At 48.2% G+C, this 23,832-nt stretch overlaps 2 protein-coding genes across 2 annotated transcripts; both read left to right on the top strand.

Annotated features, from left to right (window-relative positions):
- The first annotated feature begins 237 nt into the window (after nt 1-237).
- Nucleotides 238-7,833, top strand: ncstn (nicastrin). The gene is made up of 17 exons (XM_030114887.1): nt 238-347; nt 1,661-1,762; nt 2,085-2,208; nt 2,543-2,664; nt 2,996-3,141; nt 3,736-3,880; nt 3,963-4,075; nt 4,200-4,352; nt 4,458-4,562; nt 4,844-4,921; nt 5,010-5,179; nt 5,273-5,375; nt 5,496-5,594; nt 5,834-5,921; nt 6,074-6,237; nt 6,361-6,567; nt 6,642-7,833. The coding sequence occupies exons 1-17, from the start codon at nt 290-292 to the stop codon at nt 6,762-6,764; spliced, it is 2,100 nt and encodes a 699-aa protein (XP_029970747.1). The 5' UTR covers nt 238-289; the 3' UTR covers nt 6,765-7,833.
- Nucleotides 7,834-9,206: 1,373 nt separating this feature from the next.
- On the top strand, nt 9,207-22,275 carry LOC115405328 (vang-like protein 2). The gene is made up of 8 exons (XM_030114888.1): nt 9,207-9,354; nt 17,179-17,522; nt 17,728-17,851; nt 18,378-18,985; nt 19,111-19,244; nt 19,455-19,590; nt 19,691-19,934; nt 20,017-22,275. Exons 2-8 carry the CDS (start codon nt 17,452-17,454, stop codon nt 20,275-20,277), a joined length of 1,578 nt encoding a protein of 525 aa, XP_029970748.1. The 5' UTR covers nt 9,207-9,354; nt 17,179-17,451; the 3' UTR covers nt 20,278-22,275.
- The last annotated feature ends 1,557 nt before the right edge of the window (nt 22,276-23,832 follow it).

Consider the following 23,832-nt stretch of genomic DNA (forward strand, 5'->3'; position numbering starts at 1 on the left):
TGGCCCACCCACGTCTTGACCTCACCCAGACCAGAGATCCCAGATCACAGGGACGATTTGCATCGTTTTGTTGGTATAATAAAAAAGAAGAAGCTTGCGATCATGTGCGAAATTGTTTATAAGATTTTGGGTTTTATTTGACCACATCACATTACAAATTGTACAGTACAACGACACTCTTCCATTTTGACGGACTCAGACGACTGAAAAGCGGAACTAAAGAGCGGAACCCGGACACTTCCGATGTCAACACTTCCTGTTGTGTTTTTCTGCCTTTCAAACCAGGAAGATGGATTTGCTGTCGAATAAGTTGATTTTTAATTTGCTAGTTTGTTTATTTTTCTTAGGTAAGTCGCGGCGCCGCGCCCCTGGAGCTGTGTGTTTGTGTGTTTGTGGGCGGCCGGAGTGTGTTTTGTTGTCGGGGGACTGGCACGGTGGACTTCTTTGTGCTCCCAGCTAGCCGAACGCTCGGCTAGTTAGCATTAGCAGAAGCGTCTGCCTTCACTGCCGGTTTGACGGAACAACTTTCACAATGAAGTTCACTTCTGCAGCAATTCCTGACACGCATCCGTAAAGGCTGGGTTCGGAGACCACAGCGATATTTGTGTTAGAATAATCTCTAATGAATTCCCTGTGAGTCAGTAAGCTGCTGGGTCTATTCTAGTCATCAGGGCAGCTCACCATCAGCGTGACTGCTCGTGATTCCCCCGCTGGGGATTAAACGTTAGAACCTGCTACCAGACTCCATTCACGTTTTCTTCCCGATTGTGTTGGTTTGTCTGTTTTGTGTCACAAACGAGGCTGACCGCGAACCATTTCTCTATCCCACACATTTAAACTGAACTGGTTAATTCGGCATAGAAACTGTCAGTCTAAACCGCAGTTTGTTGGAACAACATCAACTTTCTGTTTCTGTTCTAAAAGAAGAGTTACACCGAACCCGACATCAAGTTTTCACAGGGATCACCTGTGGCATCTACAGTTCTGAATACATTGACGAATGTACTAACGTGACAATACATTTTATAGTGTAGCCTACATGTACACATAATCTACTTTGTATTTCTTACAATAAACAGAAAGTCCTCTCATAATATTCTGATCCGGCTGATAGTATTCCTTCTGTGAAACTCTTATAACCCTGCCATGACGTTCCAGGTTAAAAGTCATTCTGAGTGTTGGGGAACTGATTTTTTTATTTCCAGTTGCAACTAAGATAGCATTTGATGTAAAAACTAACCAAGTCTGTTGTCCAATTTGCAGTGACTTTCTTTGATTCACTGATTGAAGGTGCAACAGATTAGTTACTTCATCTACCATTTCATTATTGCCAAAATAAGGCCTTATTTCACACCCAACCCTTGTAAAGGGCATACTAAGTCTTTTTCACCCACAGACATCCTCTTCACTGCTATTATACTGCCTGGGATTTGGCATAAGTGATGGCTTCCATTGTCTGCTGCTGTAGTTTGAAAACCAGTCCTAACATTCAAACGTGGTCACATTCTTTAACCAGATTAGTAGATCGATCTTTATTGTTATTGTGGCAATTCAGCACTGCACAACAAAATCACAAGTGAATCATTATACAGGGAATTGTGGTCAATAAAAGTGGTTGATATATGCCCTAATCTGAATGTTGTCTTCTTTTGCTTTGCAGGTGTCAACTGTAACTCAGTGGAAAAGAAGATTTATGTAAATCTCAATTACACCATCCCGTGTGTGCGGCTGCTCAATGCAACACATCAGATAGGCTGCCAGTGTGAGTTGGACAACAGATTAAAGTGATCCTTGATCCTGTCAGAATCATTGAGGATAGATCTTCTGTGCTTGCATCAGTAGTAGTGGAAGTTTTCTGCTTTTCAAATGGACAGTCTGTGCTCATGCACTTAAAGTAGTTGCATTATAGTACAGTTTAAAAGTGTCAATGCCATAGAAGCCATTTTATGTAACCAATCAGAAGAGAAGATGTATCCTTTTCTTATTCCAGAAACCTTATTTAGTGTTAAATCAGAATAATCTGATGAACTCACATGGACTGACATTGATAGATTCTAATTTCCTTCCGTCTTTTCGGTTTCCAGCTTCATTGTCGGGCGATGTGGGTGTGCTCCATGTCCTCGAGTCGGAGGAAAACCTGGACTGGGTCCTGAGCTCCGGTCAAACTCCTCCTTATATGGTTATTTTGGAGTCTGCGCTCTTCACAAGGTACAGTGATCTCAAACAGTGGAAGCATCTCCCTGTGCTCTGCATGAGAGTAAATCTGCCCTCTCTGTCACTCATATACCCAATCACGATGTCAGGAGTGTTGGTGGTTATTTGAACAAAAGTCATAATGGGCCATTTATATACCTGGTAGGAAAAGATCTGTCTCAAGTTCTCAGCTACAGAAAGGAACAGTACAATAAAGCTGAAAACAATCCAGCCCCTCTGACCCTCAGGGCAGGAACTGGAACCACCTGTGCCGTGAATAAACCCTTCCCTGACCTCCATTTTCACTTGTCTCGCCCCCTGTGCCCCGTGCCGGCCATCTGTCCCTCAGATCCATCATGATGAAGCTGAAGGAGGGCTCCAGCAGGGTGGCTGGTGTTGTCGTCGTCGCACCGAGCACGAACCCGCCCGAGGGCTTCTCTCCCCACCACGCCTGTCCCAACGAGAACTCGGGTACGAGGGGGGGGTGAGGGGGATCTGCATGCTAATGAGCGGTGTTTTGATAACACTGAGGACACGAAGCTTGAAACCTGAAGCTGAACTTGGCAACGACTTCTGACACGCTGCGATGTCCTCAAATTATCTGTTCTGCTTTTGATGTGTAATGTAGTTGTCACAGCGAGGGGAATTCACTGTCATGTTAAAAAAAAAGAGAACGGTAGCTATTACATATGTACTGACAAAGTAGAACAATTTAATTCTACTGGGATGGATCTAATTATCTGGACAGGGTGAATAGAACTATTTTAACACTTTGGCACATTTGCTCCTGTGCTTCCTGCAGGTGTGTATTCAGACAGCTACGATCCCGCTCTGGCCCACTGCAACGCCACCTTGTGGAACCCGCTGGGGAGCGGTTTGTCCTACGAGGAGTTCGACTTCCCCATCTTCTCCCTGAAGGAGGACAACGACACTCAGGTCATTCGGCAGGTAAAGCGAGCCGCTGATGTCTGGTTTCTGTTTATGTCCTCAGTGTTTTAATAGTGGAACTCTACATCAGTCCATCTGAACTGGTCTTCCTGGTGGTTTGGGGTTTGGAATAGTGCCAGTGAGGCTGTGTGCGGCACAGAGGATTGTCTTCAGGCCCGGCGTGTCGGGACACATCACTCTGAGACGCTGTGACAGAACCTACAAATTACAGAGTGCTTTGTCTCCCCTCACATGGGTTTTATTGCTCTGGGCATGACTCTCTTCTCAAGCTTAAGTGAAGCAGAGTTCGGCTTGACCTGCAGTTGGGGTTTTTTCTGCTGTTTCGGATCACTGGCACTCTGGGTTTCAAAGTTTTAATACGGTGATGTAATTTTCTTGGCTGCTTTCCGACTGTGATGAGAGAAGTTTGATTCCCACGGCGAAGACCATTTCAAGAGTTACCGCGATCAAACTTGTTTCCTTCAGCAAACACAGCAGGCACCGCTACAGGTGTTCCAACTTGTCCTCAGAGCTGAACACGATTTAAGGCACTCTTAGAATAATTGTGGCGTGTGTGTACAGCGGAGTGATGGGTGTGTTCTCTCCTCCGTTCAGTGCTACCAGGAACACAACCGTGGCGGGAACGGCAGTAACCCGCAGTACCCGCTGTGCGCCATGCAGCTCTTCTCTCACATGTCGGCCGTCACCGACACGGCCACCTGCATGAGGAGGAACGACATCAACTTCAGCCTGAGCCCGGGTATTTACACAACAGCGGCGGCTCAGTGGGACCGCGGCCAAGGGGCGGGGCCTCATTCTGCTGTTTCTGTCTCCGTGTCCAGAGATGGTGTGTGATCCGCTGGGTGATTATAACGTCTGGGCCGCCACCAGGCCTTTGAACACCACAACCAAAGGACACAAGATGTTTGAGAGTGTGGTCATCGCCGCGGCCCGGGTGAGTCTCCGCTGTGAAATGGAAGTTTCTGCAGAGATCAGAGCTCAGCTGCTGGATTTTAGGTACATATCTAAAAACGATCCTTGCTGATTGTCTTTTTTTTGTCTTCCTGTTGCTGCGACAGCTCGACAGCAGGTCGTTTTTCTTTGACGTCGCCCCGGGAGCGGAGAGCGCAGCGACGGGCTTCATCGCCCTGCTGGCAGCAGCTCACGCTCTGCGTAACGTCACCCAGGCCGCCCAGCCCAACAGAACCATCCTCTACACCTTCTTCCAAGGGGTCAGTTCTTCCTCTGCAGTCGGAAGGAGTTAGGACGAGGCTGCCGCTCTCATTATGCTTGTTGTGCAATTTAATTTGCTTAAATTCTTATTTTTTTGCCCGCAGGAGACGTTTGACTACATTGGCAGTTCGAGGATGGTTTATGAAATGATGAATAATCAGTCTGTTGTGGACCTGGACAACATTCACTCGGTGCTGGAGGTCGGACAGGTGTGTATTTCAGAATCTGATCCACACCATAATCAGGCACAGGCCACTAAATCTAAAGAATATAATTCTATTAAAAGTACTAAATTAAGTTAAATTAAAATTAGGTTTATTTTCTGTGTAACAAAAACAGATTTCGCTTAGTTAATGCTTGCGAAAAGGAAGTGTTTTTGTGCATTTTCATTTTTAAGACTGTTTATAAATCTGATTAGAATCTTGTCCTACAGTGGTGTCATGCTGTGAACGCTGGTGTTTCTAATACAGCCGAGTTGTTTTCATTCAAGGTCGGTTTACGTCCCGACTCCAAACTCTGGCTTCACTCTGACCCTGTGTCCAGGAGGAACGACAGCGTCAATCAGGAGGTGTGTGGAAACACACAGAACAGATTAGAAGAAGAAAAACATACTTATATTCGAATTATCGACAAACAGTTTCTTCTCATTGTTCCAGGTGGTGAAGCTCGTCGAGAACTTGCGTTTGGCTGCAGGGACCACCGGCGTGTTGGTGGACGAGCCCAGCACCTCGCAGCCGCTGCCTCCATCATCCTTCCAGCGTTTCCTGCGAGCTCGGCCCATCCCGGGCGTTGTGATCGAAAACCACGACTCAAGATTCAGCAACAGGTCGGTTTCTCCCTCCTTTAGCCGCACCGTGCTTCATGTGACGAACGACCGCAGGACGTGGTGTTACGGGGCTGTTTTTGCCGCTCTGTGCAGGTACTACGAGAGCATGTTCGACAACGCCGAGTATCTGAACGTGACTTACCCTCCGAACCTGACGCCGGAGGAGCAGTTCGAGCAGCCGTTGGAGATCGCCAAGGTCCTGCAGCTCATGAGAACCGAACAGAACTTACTGCAGTGAAGCACTTCTTCCAGCCGTGATTTAATCAGCTGTCATTCAGGCTGCAGACATTAAAAAGCTGTGTTTTCTGACTTTCAGGCTCTGACTGAAGTGGCGACCACGGTGGCTCGGGCTCTGTACGTTCAGGCCGGAGGATCAGAATCCCAGCTGGACAGCATCAACGCAGACCCTCAGATAGTGAGTGCTGCCCGGTCATGATTCCTGGATGAACGCCATCCTATGAAAATGATGCTGTGATGTGTTTAGGCCTGTTTAGTGTTTTCTTATTTTTTGTTTACTTCTCAGAAAAGGAATCGGTGTTTGGTTCAGTTTGGTTTCTTTCAGTAAATTACAGATTAGCGAGTTGAGGTTTCTTATCTGGCTCTTCTTGTCGTCTCTCATGAGGCTGATCAGAACTGATGGACTTTTCCTCCCAGGTGAGCCAGATGCTGTACGGATTCCTGGTCCGGTCCAATAACTCCTGGTTCCAGCAGGTCGTGCCCTCCGAGCTCGCAAGTCACCTGGGTGAGTCAGCCGGCTTCTTCTTCTGGACTTATTGAAACGTGATGAGTAAATGTTGGTTTTGAGAAGACAAACCACCTGCCTGCTTGTGTAGAACAGGTCGGTTAAGCGGACAAAGCAGAGGGTACAGGTCTTTTCTGCTCTCTGTCTTGCAGTGGACAGGCCCACCAACTTCTACGTGGGCGTGACGCAGCAGTCCAGCGAGCCGACGCTGCTGGTGCAGTACCTGCTGGCCAACCTGACGGGCAGCGTGGTCAACGTCACCCAGGAGGACTGCCAGAAGCAGAGGGAGCACGAGAAGGACGAGGACAGCAAGCATGTAGGACGTGCCGCGTCACCAAGATGCTGTTTGACTTTTGTTTTTCAACAAAGAAGTCGGTGAATCTCATTTCACTCTTTGTCTGAATTTGAATTCTGCGCCTCTTTTCTCCTCCTCCCTCAGATCTACAGCTACATGTGGGTTCAGGGCGCGGCCAACGGCACGGTCCGGGAGAGCTTCTGCGTCCGCTCCACGGTGCACCTCTCCAAGGCGCTGTCCCCGGCCTTCGACCTGCGGGAGTACACCTCCCAGGACTACTCCACGTGGACGGAGTCCCGCTGGAAGTCCATCAAAGGGCGCATCTTCCTGGTGGCCAGCCCGGACCTGGAGGTGAGCTCCCCTTCGGAGTGGATTCCAGAAGCCCTGTGAGGAGATCTGAGCGTCTCTGTCCTCCCTTCCTGCAGAAACTGACGCTGGGCGTGGGCGTGGGCGTGCTGCTGGCGTCCCTCTTCCTCACGTACATCATCAGCTCCAAGGCGGACATCCTGTTCAGCTCGGGGAGGGAGCCGGCCACCGCCACCTACTGAGCGCCACTCGGCTACTACTTCCAATAATTCTACTACTTCTATCCCAGCCAGACCAGGACAGTTTCCTTTAAAACACTGCACGAGTAGGTACACAAACCGGCTAGACTCCACAGCAGAGGACAGTTTTTTCCTCTCTTTTTTGTTTGTTTTTTTTTTCGACGTTGTCGTCTTGATGGACTCACTGAGGTGAGGCGTGACTCGAGGACTGGACCGGCCCGGATGGATCTGGACTCATCGGGGTCAGAGGACACTGGTCAGGCACCAGCGGGCCCCGGTCTGTGGAAACAAAGAAAAAAAAAAAACCCCAGATGTTTATATTACTTCTGCTCTCCCTTTTTACTGTCCGGGAATGTTTGGTTTACTGTGTGACGGCATCGGCACCAAACATCCAGCCTCGTGTTGCGTGGGTGTAAAATTTTAAATATGTAAATGTGACTTGAGCGTGAGTGATTCCGAGTGCTTGAGCAGTGTGTGTGTGTGTGTGTGCGTGTGTGTGTGAACTTTGTATGAGGATTGCGATGGTATGTGCAATACTGTAGCCGTCTTCTGTCGATATACTTAACTTATCAATCATTTCTAATGATAAGGAACCACTTTCTGAGTCGATGAACAACCAGTAACATTTTAAGTTTACGATTTTGCAAAGTCTGGAAATCTGCAGTGACGTGTTTCGATGAGTTCTGAGCTCTGGGAGGTCATCAAAAAGAGGAAGAGAGGATAAGAACGTGACTACATGTGTGTGTAGTCGAGCCGCTGCAGCCTCACATATTGTGATGTTTGACGGGATGCTGTGGCAGCCGCACTCTTTCTTATCAATCTGCTGCCAAAACCTTCAAACAGTCAAACAAGAAAAAATTCAGAACTCTGACACACATTTTAAAAAAAACAAAATAAAAAAAATGCTGGTACTTTCTGGCTGTGCACTCTTTGGTTTTCGTCTCTTTTGTACAAGGTTTCTTTGAAGGATCAGTTGTGACAGACACTAGATTTTAATTCTGCTGAGTGTTAATTTTTTGGCTGGAAGACTAATTGTGATGCCTTGATCAAAAAATAAACATGGCTTCTTTTCCAATTCATGTTTTTTTTTTTTTAATTGATTGTGAATTTGAGTAACACAAAATGGGAATTTGCTTCCAGGGATGTGAAGAAGCAAGATGTGACTGTTTTACCATTTGATTTCTGACTTGTGTTGTCTGAGCAGCCAGTAACTCCTCTCAAAGCAGTTTTCCAGAGAAAAACCCGACTATTGTCACTGAGCAAGCAGAAAGTCTCCCAGGGGCTCAGTGGATGGAGAATAAAATAATACACGTATAGATGTGTAAATAAAATATGCTGCTTTGCATTTCAGACGGTAAAAATGTCACGTTTTTAAAGGGTTCAGAGGAAACTGAGCTGTGTGGCTTTGAATTCTTGATTCCGAAATGTGACCGTCGATCTGTTTAAAAGTTGACTCAGTTCTGAGGCTGATCATCAGCACACAGAACAAACCCGAGAGGAGCAGCACCACGGTCCACTGAGTGAAGTTTAGAGCTCTTGAAGTGCATATTTTATTTTCTTTATCAATGAAACCATGTTATGTTATTTTACTGTAACTTACTTCAGGAATTAACTTACTTTGCTCCTCAGCTTGTAGTGTGGATAGAAAAAAACTCCTTAAAAGACCCAGGAAGGTCTCAAAGTGATGAGGAGGAGGAGGAGGATGAAGATGATGGTGGTTTTGGGGGATTTCTCCCAGTGTTCAGTGTTCTACATACTGACGGGCTGACGCACACACACACACACACACACACACACACACACACACCAGATGATGAGTGCGTTGCGGCGGGGCAGTGTTTGTGTGTGTGTGTGTGTGTGTTCTGAGGGGCCTTGTCCCCTCCCCACCTCCACCCCCGCCCCCCCGCGGAGAGCCCGGAGGAGGAGTCAAACTGTACGGGAGGCGGGGCGCGCGCTGCTGCTGCGGCTGAGTGGAAAGAAAGTGGAAAGTGAGAAAATACCTGAATGGACGAGCTGGAATAAGTAAGTGTGTGTGTCTGGTTTTTTTCTACTCTGTAAAACGTGTAGAAACGTTCGGTGTAGGCGATCCGGGCGCGCGCTGCTTTTACGCACGGAGAGAGAGAGAGGGAGAGAGAGGGAGAGAGAGGCGGGGAGGCAGCGGCCGCAGCTCCGGTTTCCTAAACAATAGTCTGGGACGCGCTGGTCGGCCCGCTCCCTCTCCCTCTCCCTCTTCTCGGAATCCTCGGGGAAGTTCGGGACCCTCTGCGGGTCTATTGTTGGTCTCGCGGAGGCCACGTCGCGCTCCGGAGCGCGTCTGGAGGTGAACGGCGGTGATGCGCACGGAGCGCACGAGCGCGTCCAGTTTCTATCGGAGGCCGAAGGAGGAGAAGCAGAAGGAGAAGGAGGGTTTGAATAACCGTCTCCTCGGCTGAAGGCTGCTGGGAATCCGAGCGCGTGGATTCCAGTGAGCGCGTCCCGTCTGGAAAGGGGACGGGAGGAAGAAAGGGACGCGGCCGGCGGGGCCTGGGAGGCTCCCATTGTCCTGCCCTCCGCAGACACCCTCCTCTCTCCGTCCCTGGCGCTTCATTTCACAGTAAGTTCTCTGGTTTTGTGCGCGCGGAGTGTGGCTGAATTATTGATGGCCGGACTCTTGATCCACGCTGCCGGCAGCAGTGCGTGAAAACGGGAGCGAGCAGCAGTTTTCTGGGGCTGAAATTCAAACTGAGGCTGGATCATGTGGCTGCAGCAGCAGGGGGAGAAAAAAAAGAAAAGAAGAGAAGAGAGAAGAGAGAAGGGCCCCGATCCGCTCCAGCCGGAGCTGGTAATACCTGTTGGGTTTATAAACGCTCAGCTTCAGAGGGACAGGGGGAGCAGTGTGCTTCTGTGTAACGTTATCAGTGATTAGTGATTAAACTGAGCTCCAGACACTTCTTCACCGTGGGACTGACTGTTGTTCTTGTTTTGGCTGAAATATCTGCAAAAATCCATCATGACTCCTAAAAACTCCTTATTTTCTGCTCCGAATAAACACGAATCCCAGTTATTGTACTTGAATTACATTATACAGGTAGAAAACTACAAAAGATCCCGTTACTTTTGGCTGAAACTGGCAAAAAAATGTTGATCCTTTACTAACTGACCCAATGAATCATCTCTACCACTCGGTTAGAGAGTGCTTTGCAAAAAATAATCCATTACATTGACTTTTTTTCCAATTATGATCATAAAATGAGTTGATTTTTTTGAAATAACTCAAGCAAGGGTTGCCAAACATGCAGTTCATGGCCCATATTTGGTCCTTGTGATGGTCCACTGGGGCCAACAGCATCACCTCATTAAATAACAATATTTCCTGCTGTTTTGAATAAACGAAGGAGCGGATCTGTCAGATTTATGGATTCGATCCAGCACGGTTGTAGAGGTGTAACTCAGAGCTGAGAGCCTGACCGGGACCACAGGAGGAATCCGTCATTACAGAGAGAACAGCTCACTTCCTGTGTGTGTTACGAAGCAGCAGTAGTTATCAGCATCAGGGCCGCAGTGTGTGTGTGAGAAGGCATAAAGACTGCAGTAATCCCCTGTTCTGAGAAAAGACTGGAGTTTTGTTTCTCCAGCCTGATGAGACACTCCGGTAGAGAGGATTCTACGCTGAAGTGAAGACTTGTCAGGTTCTTCAGAATGGATTCTTTGCATTAGCTGTGAACGTTTTGTAGAATATTGTTGGGATTTCTCAGTTCTAATGACATCTTTTTATTGGTCCAGCTTAAATGAAATGAGGCTGAATGTGGAGGCATCAAATATTTAATACAAAGAAATGTGAAGCTTGAGCGTCACCTCATCCAGATTTGAATTAAACTCATCCCTAGGCACAGAAACCGTGGCTTTTGGTTTGGGTTACCAACATTATAACATTATTATAATTGCCAGATATCTTTATTTAAGGTTTGACGTAGCAGAAAAGACAAACTAGCTGCTGAGATTTTCAGAAGGCAGACATAAAGGAAGGCTTGTTGTGACTCCTCCATATCTGTAACGGCTTCTTTTGTGCTTTTCTGATTTTACTCAGCAGGTCAGTTACTGTTTTTTTAGGTGATTTTTGTGATTTATGTGTTTAAAGATACAATTTTATATGTAAAGTCTAGAGTTTCCTTAAGAGCTGTTTTAATTCACAGTTTTTGACTCTATTATTAAACTATTATTATAATCACCAGGTTTATATGGATTAAATGTAGACATTATTCTTATGAAGTTTGTCCATACAAACTGGATCTATGGTCTTTTGTTTTTTTTTTTCTCTGAGATTGTATTTTACACATCTTTGAGATTTTTTTTTCTCTTCTTAAATCCAATCCCCTCCACTTGTGTCATTTATTAGCCCGGACCAAGCCACTGATAAATCAGTAACTGATCGGGCTGTGAGACGGACCAATGGGGAGCCTCGGCCGGCTCACACACTTCCTGTGTCTGCAGCGCTGTTCACACACCAGCACAGATGTGTGCAGACGTCTCTTTGAATCCCGACACAGGCCTGTTGATTCAAGCACACCCTGCCAGATTTGTCTACACACAGACACACACACACACACACACACACACACACACACACCTGCTCCGGTGTGGAGCTCTCCTCATGCTGACAGGAGCAGTTGTCTTGTTTTTTACAGTTTTTACCGATGTTGTCACAAGGAGCCGTGGGTGGGTGGCGGTCAGTTCACTGTGTGAGTGTGTGTGTGTGTGTGTGTGTGTGTGTGTGTGTGTGTGTGTGGCCCTGGTGCTCTGATGAGCCTCTTCCCCTGCTGGATCCTGGGTGTGTGCACGCTTGTTTTCACAGTTGGCACGTCGGGCCTGGGGCCTGTGCGGAGATGTGGCGGCGTGCCGTTCCTCCCTGACAGCTGCCGCCTCGCTGCCAGCAGCTCGGAAACGCTCGCTGACAGCTTGATTCCTTCTCACACTCTGGGAAAATGGAGGCCGTCAAATCTGTAATTCTGAGCCCCGCTTTTATGATCTGTAAACACGATAACCGCCTCGCAGACTGCTGGAGTATTAGGTGTTGGAACCATGATGAGCAGTGCTCCTTGTATTTCTTTATTAGAGCACAGAACAGAATTTTAACACGTTTTGCATAAATCCTTAAAGGACTCCAACATGTGTGAAACTCGCTGTTGAAAAACAGTGTTTTTACATACAATCCTCCTAAAATCTGTTTTCAAATACTATTTTAATGGAATTTCCTACTCTTAACGTAATTATTTGTTGCCTTTGCTGCACTTTGGAGTTTTGTTATTTTCACAACACAAGTATTAGTTGTGATTTAGACAAATAAATCCAAGCGCTAACCTTTGCCGGGTCGTACCTGTTGACCTTTCTCTGAGCTGAACGCTAGCGTCTAATCATTCGTAAGTGAGTGTGTATAAGTGTGGAGTCGCCTCAGGAAGGTTTTGTGCCTTGTGCTGTTCCTGCTGCCACCAGGATTCAAACCCCCAAACTTCAGATCAAAACTCAAGCCGATGCATTTGAACGTTCTTCGTTTTGGAAAACGAGGTGCTGAAAACCTTTTTCCTGAATCATATCTGCAACTTGAGACTCACCAAAGTGAATTCAGGCTGAATGTTTTGGACCGTTTGATTAGAGTCTCTGGCAGAGCTGTGAGGATTTGGCCGGTCTGGAATGAGGCGGATCACCAAATCAGCCTCCGATAAGCCACGCTGCAACCGACAAACGGCTTTAATATTGTCAGGCTGAGTTCAGCATGGAGGTCTGTCCCCCTGGCTGCTGAGCGCTTTCAGAAAAACTCGGGTCTTTGCTCTCGGTTGATGCATATTAAATGACCGGACACACCCTTTGGCCTGAAGCCATCAGCCCGTCCAGCCGAGGCACTGAGGCCACGAGCCCAACGCCACCAACAGCTGCTGAACCCCAGACCACTGGACCGGACCGCTTCATGGAGCCCAGATGAAGCTCAGCTCTACTGCTAATGCTTCTTTTTCCCCCCAGTTTCTGTGTAAATCAAACATATAAAAGAGCTGAATGTGGAAAAAAAGCAGTAATTATGCCATTGTTTGGGAACAATGCCGGCCTGGAACAACAGCTCCGTGAGCTGAAGAGAAATTAACCCTTTGTGTTGAAGATAGAGTGAAAGGAGCTGCAGGTTCTGGGGACAGGTGCAGCTCAGGTGCGTCCAGACGCTCCTTCACGCTCTGATCGTGTCCTTCACGCCTCGCTGCAGACGGGAGTCGCTGGGTTTAGCTGCAATTCACCAACTAGGTCACAGGACAAGGCGATACATGGGAAACTTTAGCCATCACACCAGTGGACCACACCTCTGCAGATCCAGTGTTCTGCCATATTCTCACTTACCGGCAGAGTCTGGTGGGCGGGGCTTGTTTCACAGTGTGAGGATCATGCTGTTTGTGGCAGAGCTTTCCGTCCACCTTCACACCGTGTCATTTATTGGGAGCACAGAGCATCGGGATCGCTCTACTGTCAGATGTGCTTCAGGTTTTGTGCGTCACTGTGTGGTTAGCGGATGTATCTTAGGGATGTCGTGTTTCGTTCATCTCAGAAGTCGGTGTTTGAAGCTGTCATTCAGAATGAAGAGGAGCTTAATCCAAAACTAATATTAGGATTAACTCTCACATAGAGAGGAAGCTCGTTGTGTGACTGCAGATAAAACCATTTACAGGAAACACATTTGAATCAGAATCCCGGAAAGTGTATTTAAAATGTTGTGTTTAACAGTTCCTACTGTCAGAAAGGCAGACCTTTTCTTTTGCTTCAGGTTGAGTCTTGAACAGTTTCCATCCATTTATCCAAAATGACCAAGAAAGATAGTTTAATGGAGCCTCAGTGTTTACAGTCAATTGCATTAAAATAACTTTTCCCAGCCTGAGCTGATAAACTTTGGTCAAGATGACTTTTTGTGTCGCGCCTCTCTGTCATCAAACCAAGTCCGTCGTGTTTGTTTTGCACCTTTGCGGAGGTCACTGGCAGGGATTTGGACTTCTATTCTCATCTCTGCAATTACTCCCTGAGGCATTCCGATATGTCGGAGCCCTGTGTGGCGCTAGACTCTCAATACGTTTGTCTCAAAGGCTCATGGAGAGCAGAGCAGCGTCTGGCCGTGTAAACAGACACACACCTCGGCCTGCATCGCCTCATGCACTACTTTGAGATTTCCAGCCTGAAGGACATTCCTCCCTCGTCTGTCACCGCTCTTGCTTTGAAGCTCCCGCATTGCAGCGACGGCCTAATTGTTATTTTTACAAGGTGGCGGGATCAACGTTAAGACCGGGGCCGATTTCTGATTGTTATTTTCTCCAGTGTTTGTCTGAAAGAGCACATTCCAGCTGAACTCACACCACCGCTGCATTAAACACGGTTTAGATTCCGTCTGAAAACATGTGGTTGGACCAGGAATCTGGTGCTGAGGAACCGGACTCAGATCTGCTCCTTCTTCTAAATCTCTTCTCTGGCAAAGCGACGGCTGCTTGAAGAAAAGACCTTTCGCTGCGGCGGATTCATTCTTCATTGTCGTCAGTTGTTGTTGTTCTTTGATGGTTCGTGTTCTACTGATCACAAGTTTGTTTAGTCCCTCGTAAATGGCGAGATAATTTCAGGAAACATGCATTTGCGGGTTAAGCAGCAGATCTGAGTTTGTTAAATTGCTGAAAAGTCTCGTTCCAGTGAGCAATAATAAGCTCTTTAGTGCTGCTAAATGCTTCACAGGCGCAGCCCACAGACGCATGTTCCCTGCTAATGTGGCTCCATTTAAAAGGAAGAATAAACTCTGCAACAAAACGGAATTTATTGCCAAGGATTGTTTAGCATTTAGCAAATAACACACCCAAAAATGAGTGTTGTTCCTTCCTGTGCAGCGTTTATGTTGCACGGCTGCGTCTAGCACACTGCAGAAAGAGTTTCAACATCCAGACTCCGGATTCTTCTCTAATGCAGAAAAATCATGTGGTCACATAAAACAAGACATGTCTCTTTGCGCTTCATGCGGCCGTCGATCGTTGCTCAGCTCATTCCCCTGCCATTAAAGATAAAAGCTAATCACCCAGGAAGGAGGCTGTTCGTCATCTGAACGCTGCGGTTTTGCATCTGTCTGCACGGCTCTGAGGAGTCGGATTCCGCCCCCCCCCCCCCCCCCCCCCCCCCCCCCCCCCCCCGGTCTGCTGAGAGTTTCTACACTCCAGTTCTGGACGAGGGGAACTCGTGTTCGACTAAAGCAAAGGAGCATGTGGGTTTTGTGACGTGGATAAACCAACAGAAACCACAGCCGGAGCTGATGCTGTCCAGCGTTTGGTTTGGATTTTTAAACACGGAGCATAAACCCGGCAGGACGGCATGAATCAGTGCTCTCCGTTTCCCACCCAGGGCCACGCCCACCTTTCATCAATGACCCGCCGTGTGACGGCCCCACATCCCTCGCTTTTATTTTGGTGACTTGGCCGCGGCGTGGAGGGCCGAGTGGCAGAGGGCGGCGCGAGGTCAGGTTTCCACGGCAACTGTCAGCCTCCAATCCCCCTCCAGCTGAACGCCCTCTTTCATCGCCATGGCAGCGGAGAGGCCCCCGTCTCCCGGGGGACGGGGGGCGCGAGGGAGGGAATGTGAGCCGGGGAGAGGGGAGGGAGAGGGCGAGCAAGTTCTGTAAAAACACAGTAATCCAATATGGCCGCCATTGTGCTGGGCTGGGCCTCACTCCTTGTAGACGGCTGATACAGTCGTCTGATGATTAACCTCCGCCAAGACCTGGAGGACGTGATCTGAGCGCGCGCACACACACACACACACACACACACACACACACGGGCGCAGCGAAGACGCCGTTTCACAGGTTAATGTGTTGAAAGTGCAGGCGGAGCGCGCGTGGCCAGGAGGAGACATTCGATCCACACACGGACGCTCATTAAAGACTCATTTCATCTCATATGTGTCAAATTAAATCTTGTGATCCCCGCGCTGCATCGTACCGATCCATTAAACCTGAGACTGGTCTCTGAAGAGCTACAGTTTGTTCGCATTTAATAAAACAATCCTGATAACTGATTCATTTTTCTGTCTGCTCAGTGGATTTTTTGTTATGATGGTCATCTGTTACTCTTAACTGAATAATTTAGATGATCTTTTTTGGCTGCCGGCTGCTACTTCACAATCTCAACATTCTTCATTCATTTCTTTTGAATTTTGCTCATAAAAATATCAGTTTTATCCAGAAATCTAACTTGTCAGTTGTGTTTTATACTACAGCTTATAAACTATATTAAATTGTTACTGCACTTTAAGCCATCAGGCCAAACTCTGCCTATCCACAAACACAACAAAGATATTTAGACATCTAAGATGTTGTTTCAATGTTATAAATGAGGGCTGCACCGTGGGAAAAGCCCTGATGGAGTCTAGTTTCTGGAGGTATTTCAGTTTCCTTCCACAGTCCAGGAGCACTTGTTTGAGGTCAATTAATGATTCTAAAATTGCAGGAGTGAGTGTGTGTGTGTGCGTGTGTGTGTGTATGTGTGTGTGTGTGTGTGTGTGTGTGTGTGTGTGTGTGTGTGTGTGTGTGTGTGCGTTCTTGTATTTCTATCCTTGTCGGGGCCAAATGTCCCCACAAGGATAGCAAAACGTGGAATGACGTGCCTTGTGGGGACCTTTTTCCGGTCCTAAGTAGGAGAAACAGTGTTTTCTTGACCATGTTGTTGTTACTGAAAAAAGTAAAAGTGCAAAAACATTTCTTTAGGGTTAGGCTTTGTTGTGGTGTGGGTTAGGGTTAGGGTAAGGGTCAGGGTTAGGGGCTAGACATGAATGGGAGTCAATGGACGGTCCCCACAAGGATAGAAATACAAGACTGAGCGTGTGTGTGTGTGTGTGTGTGTGTGTGTGTGTGTGTGTGTGTGTGTGTGTGTGTGTGTGTGTGTGTGGTTGTCTGAGTAATCTGCCTTTTTTCCCCGGATGAATGATTGTAATGATCATTGTGAGCATCATTGTTGGCCAGAATCACTGCAGTCTTACAGTTCAGTCACAAAGCTCTGCTAAACCGCACAGGAACCAGGTGAACATCTTTCCCCGTTATGTTTGTCTTCCACTCGTCTGTATTGGTTTTTACACAGTGGCGTTCTTGAGGAAGGCCTTTTTCAAAGCAGCGTCTCCTGATGATGTTTATCTTGTAAATCGTACCAATGGTTGGATGAAAAGAGACGCGGGCCAAGTTTAAACCAGACTCGGGGGACGTTGTTTTGTATCCGTTTAGATGGTCCGGAGTGATTACTGCCAGAGGAACAAGGCAGGAAGTCCAGACAGGAAAAAAACACGGAGAAATATGAGCCCTGCTCTGTGTTTTTTACCGTTAACCGTTTAGTTCAAACATGCAGGCATTGGGAAAGTTTCAACCACCGCTCTTTCTCCTCTGTTCTTCCAGACCTCCACCTCCTGGACTCTCCCTTGCTGCGACTGTCCCGCCCCTCGTCCTCTTCTTTCCCACCCCTCCACCCCCCCCCCCCGCTCCACCCCGCCTCCTTCTCCTGCCCCCTGCTCGTCGGCCACCAAGATAGATTCCCTCAGGAGCAAGGTTGACCTGCTCAAGCTGCCGCTGGCTCTCTCCACCAAGTCCATCTCCGAGCGCAAGAGCCAGCTGGGCGGAGCCGGCGAGCGGCGCGGGGCCCGGAAGGCCCGCTCACCGCCGGCCCCAGACATGGACAACGAGTCGCAGTACTCGGGCTACTCGTACAAGTCCTCTCACTCCAGGAGCTCCCGCAAGCACCGGTGAGCGTTTAGGCTCGGAATCTCACGGTTCGATTCCTTCCTGCCCAGATATGGGCAGATATGGGGGTGCACTCTCCAAATATGAGTGTTTTCTTTTTCATTTTGGGGAATAAATCAGATGAAGTAGTTGGAAAACAGCTGGATCTCAGGTTGTTTGACAAACCGTCCAGTAACCAAGTGTGTGTGGTGGTGTGTTCCCCTTCAGGGACCGGAGGGACCGCCACCGCTCCAAGAGCCGAGACAGCAGCAGCCGAGGAGACAAGTCAGTGACCATCCAGACCCCCGGAGAACCGCTGCTGGATGCTGAGTCCACCCGGGGCGACGACAGGGTTAGAGCTGACGTTTCTCTGTCCATCTGTCCAGTCTGCTGTCAAGTGGAGAGGAAACACATAAATCTATGGTTTTAACTGAAGAGCCAGAGCAGACTGAATGTCTGATCCTCTGTCGAGTAGAAGTTATGCTTCTATTACTCTTCACTAACCTGTCAACCTGATTCCTTCAGTCACTCCTCAGACTAGTGAGGTGTCGTCTGATAACAGGAACATTAAGACAAAGTCTTCTTCACTTCCTGAACCCTTCATACTAAAACATGTTAGAGTTTTGCCTTAAAGCAGGACACACTTTTCTTCATGCATCATTCATGTAGATTATAAAATCTCAGGGTTGTTCCACCGGTCCATGGCGACCCCTTTAATTCCCTCGTTTTATCTCATCACAACAGAAAAACCCAGAGATCCTGAATAGAGACGCATCTCAAAGGGTTTTTTGGCATTGTTAAAAAATCCATTGTTTTGCCAGATATTGTGGAGTGAGACCGACTTCATGTTTAAATCCTTTGGTTTTGACGCCACTCAGGATGATAACTGGGGAGAGACCACCACCGTCGTCACCGGCACCTCCGAGCACAGCATCTCAAACGAGGACCTGACCCGGGTCACCAAAGACTTGGAGGAGTCGACTCCGCTGGAGTGTAAGCGTTTCGTGGGCCCGGCGCTGGGAGGCTGCCTGAGTGTCTTCGCCCTGATCACGCCGCTAGCCTTCCTCATCCTCCCTCAGGTCCTGTGGCGGGACGCCCTGGAGCCGTGCGGCACGCCGTGCGAAGGCCTCTACGTGTCGTTGGCTTTCAAGCTGCTGGTGCTGCTCATCTCCTCATGGGCGCTCTTTCTGCGCTCGCCGCGCGCCACCCTGCCGCGCTTCTTTGTTTTCCGCTGCCTGCTGATGGTGCTGGTCTTTCTGTTTGTGGCTTCCTACTGGCTGTTTTACGGCGTGCGGGTGCTGGAGCCCCGAGAGCGGGACTACCGGGGCATCGTGGAGTACGCCGCCTCGCTGGTGGACGCCCTGCTCTTCATCCAGTACCTGGCCCTCGTGCTGCTGGAGGTCCGGCACCTTCAGCCGGCCTTCTGCCTCAAGGTGGTGCGCAGCACGGACGGTTCCAGCAAGTTCTACAACGTGGGCCACCTCAGGTGTGTGATCTGGCGACTCTACTGCTATTAGTTTAGATCTGGATAAATATATGTGTGTCAGAGATACACTGTGTTCTATGAGACGATCTGAAGTGTAGCTTGTACGAACACTCCTGTCTTTCCAGTATCCAGCGCGCCGCTGTCTGGGTGTTGGACCGTTATTACAGCGACTTCCCCGTCTACAACCCTGCCCTGCTCAACCTGCCCAAGTCCATCCTGTCCAAGAAGATGACCGGCTTCAAGGTTTACTCTCTGGACGGTAAATACAGCCTCGCCTCGGCTCTGACGCGCGTTGTTAAGCTTCGGCTGCCTTCAGGCGTCACCTGGAGGTCTGCATCAGCTCTGTGCCAACAGCAGCCTGTTGTCACAACTGTTAGAACTTTACTGTCACAGTTTTAAATGTATTTTCTTGGTGTTGGTGTTTTCGCTGTTGTTCACACGTCTCTCTTTGTGTTGTTGTCTTTTGCAGAAAACCCCACTAATAACTCCACGGGTCAGTCCCGGGCCATGATCGCAGCTGCCGCCAGGCGGAGAGACAACTCACACAACGAGTTCTACTACGAGGAGGCCGAGATGGACCGGAGGGTCCGCAAGCGCAAGGCCAGGTCAGCCGCTGCACACAGACTCCGTTCATGTTAATAAACATGAGCTCGTATTTGATCTTTGTGTTTGTTGTTACTGACGGCCGGTGCGCTCCGCCCCCAGGCTGGTGGTGGCGGTGGAGGAAGCCTTCACGCACATCAAGCGCCTCCACGAGGAGGAGGCGGCCTCGTCTCCCAAGCACCCCCGGGAGGTGATGGACCCGAGGGAGGCGGCCCAGGCCATCTTCGCCCCCATGGCCCGGGCCATGCAGAAGTACCTGCGAACCACGCGGCAGCAGGCGTTCCACAGCATGGAGAGCATCCTCACACACCTGCAGTTCTGCATCACGCACAACATGACGCCCAAGGTGGGTTCCGCCTCTCACTCCACCCGCTGTCGGACTGGGTTTTCCTGCTTGCTCGTGCTTGACCCCCGTGACCTTTCCGCAGGCGTTCCTGGAGCGGTACCTGGTCCCCGGCCCCACCATGCAGTACCAGCAGCAGGCCGGCAGGGGGCGCCAGTGGACCCTGGTGAGCGAGGAGCCGGTGACCTCGGCCCTGCGGCAGGGCCTGGTCTTCTCCCTGCGGCGCCTGGACTTCTCGCTGGTCGTCACGGTGACGCCGCTGCCCTTCCTGCGGCTGGGCGAGGAGTTCATCGACCCCAAGAGCCACAAGTTCGTCATGAGGCTGCAGTCGGAGACGTCGGTGTAGAGCCTCCGCCGGCGCTGCTTTTCCCTCCAGTCTCTTCCTGCCGTCGAGGACGGAGAAACTCGAGGTGGACGGAGCGTTTTCCACGCCTCCTCCCGCTCCCCGCCGCCACTGATGCTCTGATATCAAACTGTGATCAGCTTAACGATTGTCCACCACTCTGGAAATACACAGATGCCTTCATCGCCGCCTTCACGGCTGGAGGACGGCCTTTTCTGTTTTTTGCCTCTTCAGCTGGAACCACTGGACGACTTTACTGATTCAACACACGAACAGCAGAGGAGGAGGATGGCGTCGCAGCTGTCACTTCCTCTTTCTCCTGTCTTAAAAAAACCATCCTCGACGGCCGCACCGCTGCCTTCAGCTTCTGTCAGGACTTTTATTCTGATCCACATGATGGGGACTGGCTTTCATATAAGAGGGGGGAGTTTTTTTTACTTCAGATATACAGAATGTAGCATTGTGTGCATCAAGTTAACACGTTTCATGTTTTTACCGTCACTGTTAATGCAGATGGAAGAACAATCCTAACTCGATGCTCCCACAGACTGGACCTTCTCCATGGTCCTTGTTTTTATCTGCACCGGCTGTTTTCACTGCTGATGCCACCGTTTTCACAGCGAGTCCTTTCTACCTGGTAGCAACATGCAATCTGTCTCATTTGGATAAAATACATTTTATTATTCATACATATTGTCACCACCCCGAGAAAAAGTAAGCTATTTTTATTTTTCACAGCAGGGGGCCACTATAAAGTGAGTTTGTGTGGCAGGGTGTGTGTGTGTGTGTGTGTGTGTGTGTGTGTGGTTGACCCAGGACAAAGCACCCTGGTCCACATCACCGACACTAGCGGGGCTCATTAGGGCCCTTTTTGAGGGGTTTGAAACGTGTCACCTGACAGAAACCTAACTGAAAACTACTGTGATTACTGTTTCAGAGTAACCAACGAACTGACAGAAGAACACATTCAAACGTGTCACTTGTAACTTTTTCCACTGCTTTCTTCTGTTTTGAACAGTTAAGCAATTCAAATTTGGGTATATCTTTAAAAAAACAACCAATTTGATTTCAGGCAGCATCTGACCCTCCAGGCTGTTATCTTCTTCATTTCCTCAGAGCTCACACAGGTGAAGATAAAGCTGTCATTATTTTTTCACATGTTGAAAAATGCCTATTCAGCGGGATCATTTCGCGTCATGTGGCTGTTGTTAACGCTCCCTCAGTGCCGTTTTCCTACATCACCCTCCTTATTCTCATGTTTTCTTGTTGAAATCACAATTATTATGAATCATAATAATATTATGAATAATAATATGAGCAGTGTTTTTCTGAGCTTCATGTTAATCCTCCAGTGAAGAAGAAAACTTCTTTTTTAATTTGAAAGGACAGAATTTGAATTTGACAGTGAAAATACCAAACAGATCATGTGCTGCCAAGTGTGAATGGAGTCGGCGTGTCTTCTGCGGCCCGATCGGGCGGCTGGAGTTTAACCGTAGACTGACTTCTTCTTCTGTGTTTTCTTTGTAAAACCGATGCATATCTCCAAAAAAAACCCAAACCAGACGTGCGATTGTAACCCCTCTCTGCAGCAGCAGGCCGTCACAGCACTGCCCGCGGCCCTCGAGCAAGCCTTACTGTCCCGGCGCGGCGGAGCGGGACGCCGCTGATGCCCCCCGCCGTTCACATCTCACATCCGCCCCACGGTCTGCTGAGCCACGACAACACTGACTGTTTCTTTCTTTTTGTCTTTCCAAAGCTAATGTGGTTTTCAAAGTCCCTTTACAGTCCTGAAAAACATTCAGCTCCTGGCTTTGACAGGTTCAGGTCTGACATTTCATCTTTTATTTTCTTCCTTTTTTTAAGAAATGCATGCATAGAGATATTTTGGGCCCTCAAATGTGTTTATAATCACTTGTTTTCTATCATTTTTACGGTGCCTAAGTTATAATGATGCAATTTTCTGAATGTTTGTTACATTTGAGAACAAGTGGTCTGTAAAAACAACAAAAAAACTTTGTAGACTTTTTTTATGTGTTGTATTTTCTTCATTTTTTTAGGTAACTGTAGTTCGTATTGTGTGCTAGACATTTTTCCACTATTAAACCATTTATTCCTTAAGACTGCGCCGCTCGTTTTGTTGTGAGGGAATCTTAAAAGACGAAGTGTAAGTGTATTTTTATCTGCATGTGTGAAGCAAGCCAGCGATTTCCTGCTTGAGATGACCATCATCTCACATCACTTCTGCATTTTGGAAGGTCAGGTTTTTTTGTTTTTTTTTTTAATTTGCTTATCTTTTTCCCCTGAAAGGCTCCTATCGTTGCACCATCGAGTTGTTTTTCACAAGCCTTTTAGAGGAACTGTCAGTGAAGGGAGGATGGCAGTGTGGTGGATGTGTGGTTTTCACAGCTTCAGAACGGACAGAGTCCGTCACTTCCTACTCGCTGCTGCTGACACAGAGCTCGTCTCGGGGGCTTTTGAAGACACTTCTCTGAAAACCCATCAGGGAGCAACAAAGCTGAGCCTTCGTCTTACCTGCGCTGTGTGCCGGTGAGAGACTTTACAGCCTTCTTGCTGGTGATCCAGCCTTCGTGTGGCGTTGAGGACGAACAGGCTCAGGCTGTTTGAACCTCGCTTGGTGAAGACTAACGTGTGTCTTTGTCTTTGTCTTTGTGTGTGTGTGTGTGTGTGTGTGAGTGTGTGCAGAGGACGCTGGAGACATGAATACGTGCTACATCTTGGACGGGATTCTCGTTCTGTACGGGATCATTCTCACAGTTTTATACTGCAGATTGAGGGTAAGAGGACAAAAAGACACATCACACACATCAGATGAACGTTTCTTACAGCTGTGATCGGTACATGAGTACGACGGTGTCCTGCTTTCCAACACTCATTCATGACATGTTAGCTTTTGAGTATAAAAACTCACATTTCTCTGTGTGAGCTACATTTTTCAGTCCTGTATGTGCTTCTTTAATATGCCTTGAAGTCAATCATGTGAACCTTTTGATTTCTTCCTCACAGATCCGTCCAGCCAACAACTCCGAGGTAGAACAAACTCTTACATCTGCTATTGTGAAACAAAATCTATATGTATACCATCAAAATGAAATGAATTCGATTACAGGAAAGGTTTTCTTTCTTTATGTCTCCATTGCCTAATCAGTAGAGTTCTACTTTTAAAGACAACCTCTTTGCTTCATTTCCTGGAAGTTCGAGCTGACCACCAACCTACATTATTTATACTGTCACAGTTTCCACTGAAGTTTCTTCACACAAAACAACTGAGTGAAATGATTCAACCTGCTCATCAAAAGCTTCGTGTGAATTAAACATGAGAGGATGAGATGTTTGGGATATGTGTCACTCTGTGTTCTCCGGTTGTTGCTTAAAGGCTCCTGATCGTTTGTTTGCTTCCATCCCACAGAAGCAGCCGGCTGAGGGAGGCATCTATGCGGTGAGGCTCATACTAAAGCTCAAAAAGACACTTAAAAAGGCACATGAGATAAAGTGACAGCTCGCTGCACTGCCGATGGTAAAGCACACGTTTAATATTCC

This window comes from Salarias fasciatus, chromosome 18 (assembly GCF_902148845.1).
Source record: "Salarias fasciatus chromosome 18, fSalaFa1.1, whole genome shotgun sequence".
In the NCBI taxonomy this organism is placed as follows: domain Eukaryota; kingdom Metazoa; phylum Chordata; class Actinopteri; order Blenniiformes; family Blenniidae; genus Salarias; species Salarias fasciatus.